At 37.9% G+C, this 5,000-nt stretch overlaps 2 protein-coding genes across 3 annotated transcripts in view; both read right to left on the reverse strand.

Moving 5' to 3' along the window:
- The window catches only part of LOC122248470 (uncharacterized), a 3,843-nt gene extending 1,451 nt beyond the window's left edge, over positions 1–2,392 (reverse strand). The window contains exons 1-5 of one of the 2 annotated variants that reach the window (XM_086545515.1): positions 2,302–2,392; positions 1,556–1,719; positions 1,025–1,187; positions 672–732; positions 84–261 (exon numbers count right to left, since the gene is read on the reverse strand). In XM_086545515.1, the coding sequence (XP_086401641.1) occupies positions 84–261; positions 672–732; positions 1,025–1,187; positions 1,556–1,702 (549 nt within the window). In that variant the 5' untranslated portion in view covers positions 1,703–1,719; positions 2,302–2,392. The remainder of the gene's footprint in view (positions 1–83; positions 262–671; positions 733–1,024; positions 1,188–1,555; positions 1,720–2,301) is intronic. The other variant, XM_086545516.1, reaches the window with a different exon arrangement.
- Positions 2,393–3,982: 1,590 nt separating this feature from the next.
- The window catches only part of LOC122248468 (uncharacterized), a 6,953-nt gene continuing 5,935 nt past the window's right edge, over positions 3,983–5,000 (reverse strand). The window contains exons 6-7 of the mRNA XM_086545517.1: positions 4,748–4,928; positions 3,983–4,564 (exon numbers count right to left, since the gene is read on the reverse strand). Of these exons, the coding sequence (XP_086401643.1) occupies positions 4,145–4,564; positions 4,748–4,928 (601 nt within the window). The 3' untranslated portion in view covers positions 3,983–4,144. The remainder of the gene's footprint in view (positions 4,565–4,747; positions 4,929–5,000) is intronic.

Here is a 5,000-nt window from a genome sequence, read left to right on the forward strand (position 1 = left end):
AGAAAGAGAGAAAGAGAGATAGAGAGAGAGATACTGAGTTACAATATTTGCAAAGAGTGTAACGCAAGGGAAATGCGCCCCACCTGATTCCTTTCGCTGTCCTCCCTAATGCGGTGCAGCCTCGCCACCATCCCGTCAAGATACTGGTACCGGTACTCAAAGCCGGCTTCGTACCGAGTGACCGGGAGATCTTTCACTGGGATCAGCTCCAAGAAAGGACACCCGCCGCCCACGTCAATGATGTAGTTATCACCAGGTTCACTATGGAGAATGAATATTTTGATAAATTTAACCTGCTTAATGAATTTAACCTTAATTAAATTTTAATAAATCTAACCTGCTGTTCTAGGTTCGTATTTTACTATGGAGAATGAATATTTTGATAAATTTAACCTGCTTAATGAATTTAACCTTAATTAAATTTTAATAAATCTAACTTGCTGTTCTAGGTTCGTATTTTACTATGGAGAATGAATATTTTGATAAATTTAACCTGCTTAATGAATTTAACCTTAATTAAATTTTAATAAATCTAACTTGCTGTTCTAGGTTTGTATTTTGCTGTGGGTAAAAGTACCGGTAAAGCGTATGATTTAATATAAAATATTGTTCAAGGGTAATAGTGTCCATACTTTGCTGATTATATATGAATATTTAGGTAAGTTATTTACCTGAGATCCCTAAGAAGGAGCACTTCATGTGTGTGTGGGTGGCAGGATAGGGAGAAGCTACCTGTAGGGAAACGGACTGTTATAGTAGGCCTTGTTTTTCATACATTTAACCTACCCTTGGTGTGTGTGTGCGTGTGTTTGTTTATGTATGTGTGTGTGTGTGTGTGTGTGTGTGTGTGTGTGTGTGTGTGTGTGTGTGTGTGTGTGTGTGTGTGTGTGTGTGTGTGTGTGTGTGTGTGTGTGTGGGTGTGTGTGTGCGTGTATACAAACAGACACAAGCCAACAATAATTCGAATAATATAACATGACCATCAAGTATGTTTCCATAATAAGAACTATAACCAGTTCCCTACCATCTAGAACATCGACCTTGAAACCAAGAGCTCTTAGAAGTAGGCAGAAGAAAGAGTTGAGGGTGAAGCACAGGCCGCCCTCCAAGCTGAGACCCGCCTCTACGATCTCCTCCAGGGTCGGGACATGGCGCTCCTCTGAGGACTGGGCCAGCAGACTCACGCACTGAATTGGGGGAACGCTTGGGTAAGGCTGTGGTTAAATTCAACGTATAAAGGATGGTCAGTATTGGAGACTCTAACGAGTTTGGGGAATGCTTAAAGACACACACATACATAAGTACAAACACAAACAAACAAACAAACACACACTCTCTCTCTCTAACATTATGTAGGTAAACTACCTATCTGTATATCTCTCTATATCTATCAATGATGTATACAAACTTTAAGAGAACACATCCACTAAAATATTACACGACACGCCTTCCTATAAGCAACTAAATTCAATGAACCTCGACCAACACAACGGCACCATTAGAGTGAACTCCCGCAAAAGAACGCACATGTGGCACTCCCTCATTCCCAACCTACTTGGAAAGGCACATGTTCTTGATAGGCCTTCAGAAGATCCGAGAGGAACCTCCGCGGGTCCTTTCGAAGGGTTTCCTCGCCGTCTGTTATCCCGACTTTATCCAGGAAGGACAGGGCCTGCTCGCGGCTGAGTAGGTCTGACGGCATAGTTCTCGGTCCCTCTGCTGGGGGGAAAACAGTTAAGGGTGATAGAAGGATATTTGCTTTTGTTGACTGTTGCCTCATGATTTCGTAGGCGCGCACAAACGAATAATCTATACTTCATTTTTCGGCATCTATTTCGCAACGTAATAATCAGCGCCATCTATCCTTTATACCTGAAGGTTCGGCTTACTAATCACATTCCAGATTTCCCAGTGATATCGCCAATAGCTAATCAGAGCTTGTGATAAACAATACACAACAAATGTTCCCACTTAGAGATAATAATATTCTCACAGCGACGAATAAAGAAACATGGAATATTATCTATAGCAGCAATATCGAAAATAATTCTAAACATTACGCTGGAGTTCCTTAATAATTAACCTTAGCTCTCAGACTATCAGTATAACAAGACGAATCCTATAGGCCTGGCAACCACTAGTTAGGAACAACCGTTAGGGTGTTACGTAAAGTAATTTTACCCTTACAAAGCAATTATCCTTCACTCTCCCTTCCTTCTATATAAACTGCATACTATGTAATAAGTAAAATGTTCAGAAACACCCAGACATTCTTACTCTACTGAAAAAGTTATTAATTACCTTATTGGAGGACTAGTTTCTCTCACAACTGTGATGGCACAAGTGATCTACACACTCTCACTCAAACCGCAAGTGACGTTGGATCTCATTCTTTCTTTTGGTGGCGACCTTGAATGACAGAAAATGGATACACTTACGCATAAACTATTATAATTAGGATTTTTTGTTGACTAATTTTTTTTCGAACTTAATCAGACAGACAAGAATTAAATAAAACCGTTTAAATAAAAAAATATATATTGTTATCTACGAAAAATACACCATCATGAAAAAGCTTTCAAATTTGTTCCTTGTTACCTGTCTGATGACGTCACGGGCTTCCGCAGTCAGCTTACGAAATACTGACGGCCAACATATTTACTTTAATTTAAATATGCTATTTTGTTTTCTTTTTAACTAGGAGTCAGTTAATATTGGTATAATTGTCTGCTGTTGCAACTAACTTATTCTGTTCACCAAATTATGCCAATCACCTTTGTTTTTTATTTATTCAGCTATAATCACAGTACTATACCAATAGTGCTTGAGTTTCAAAGGAAGAAAAACAATAATATAAAGATATGTGTACTTCCTCCCCTCAAAAAATAAACATCCAAACAGACTGACGGAGAGAGAGAGAGAGAGAGAGAGAGAGAGAGAGAGAGAGAGAGAGAGAGAGAGAGAGAGAGAGAGAGAGAGAGAGAGAGAGAGAGAGAGAGAAGCAAAAACTATTCCAATAGAAAAAAGTGGGGAAAAAATATCATAAAACATAAACACGAAGAGATTATGGCAACTATTTATTCTGTCCGAATAAATGATTTTAATTAATGGGATTAAGAATAGACATGGACACGGGAATGATTATTTCGCTAAAATGATAATTCTTACTCGAGGTTATTATTCTTGATCTAATTAAATAACATTGGCAGTTATATCACCACGGCAACTGTCACTATTTAAATCATAATACAAAGATAATGCAGGTTAGTTTAAAATTCGGTAATCACAAGAACAACAAGAATACTATTATTATAAATTATAAGAATGAAAACAGTAATAATACTATATAAATAATAAGGCTACCCAAATAATAATCATACTGATTCTAATAATCTCGAAAATGGTGTCGATAATTACATGTGGCAACAATAACGGTAAAGGTAGTGCAACTAATAATGAAAAGAATTATGCCACTTTTGCAGCTATGGTCAATAAAATAACATTAATGACTAATTACAAATTATTTTCTTGATTGTATAAAAAATCTTACTCGCAACGTTTTCTGTAACTGTTTATCTTTTATATCTTATTATCAATCAATATGTATATTATGATCATATTGTTTTTAATGAAACGATTTATTCCTTTACAAGATTCGTAAAACTCTTTTTTTATACATACTTTTGCCACGTTAAGTTAGATTTTTAAATAAATGTACAAAAGATATCCATAAAAAAATACTAAGCATGATTTATCTATATTGCACAAATTGTATAAATGCATATATGTACTATGCTCATTATGATAAAAAACAGAAATGTAGAGATATAGATTCTTATTCATATCTTTTCTACATCTTATAATCTTATTTCGCATAAGATTAGGATTCATATTGACTAACATGTGGCTAAATAATATTTTCCAGAACTTTTTCCACTTATAGGATGACTTCTTAATGTGGCTGACCTACAGAGAAAACATCTTTCCAGTTGCGACTGCGTCTTTATGTCATCGTAATTCAGAAAATAAAGCAACATTCAATGGTTTCCACTAATGCAGACTCAATGCCCTTATCTTCCAAATCAAGTATACATTCGAATATTGGAAAAAAAAACCTATGATGCTTTTCCAAATCCGCCTTTAATTAACTATGTTGCACGATTTTCTGCACCGCCGCATCAACTCTGTCTGCAGGAATGTAGGGGAACAACTCCTTAATCTTGGCTGCTAAGACGTCCTCCTCCACCTTCGTCTTGGTGGCTCCGTCCATAGGTCCTACGAGAAGACTCTGGTTCTTAAAGGCCAACATCATTCTTTTGTCACTCGAGGAACCGACTTCCGTCCGGCTTTCCGCTCCTTCGCTCTCCTTCTGTCCTCCTTCGCGAGGTAATAATCCCTTCTGGATCAGTGCGTCTTCTGGAGGGAAGCGAACGGCTCGGATGCAGTGGAGGAAGTCACATGTGTCGTCTATGTAGATCCTTTTCATGTGGGGTCGGAAGTGCTCGAAGTCCACAGGATGAAGTCTGAAGTGGAAAACTTGTCGCCAGTCGTCCCTCATCACCGGCTGCAACGTTCAAAAAACTTAATCAGTAAAAGAAAAGAAAGAAAAAAAAAAAGAAGAAAAGAAAAGAAATAAAAAGAAAAAAAAAACTTTTACAGTATTACTATATCATTCAAGTGCATACAATAAGGAGTCTAAATATACACATAGACGAGTAAATAACCAGAGGCAATCAGTTCCACACACTTTCTCCCCATCCAGTGTAGTATCTCCCGATCGATGGAGCCTGATGACGTCGTCGCCGCTGTACTGGTACCTGTATTCCAGACCAGCGCGGTAATACGTGACCGGGAGCTCTTCCAAGGGAATGATCTCCATGCTGGGGAAGCCGTTGCCCACGTCGATGACGTAATTATCTCCGGGGAACCTGAAATTGAACGGGGATACGATCTCCATGAGCAGTGCTATTTTTGTAATCGTTACATTTTGTAAGGTTGTC

The sequence above is a fragment of the Penaeus japonicus genome, unplaced genomic scaffold (genome assembly GCF_977035675.1).
Source record: "Penaeus japonicus unplaced genomic scaffold, GWHDUDI00000001_assembly GWHDUDI00000016, whole genome shotgun sequence".
NCBI lineage: Eukaryota > Metazoa > Arthropoda > Malacostraca > Decapoda > Penaeidae > Penaeus > Penaeus japonicus.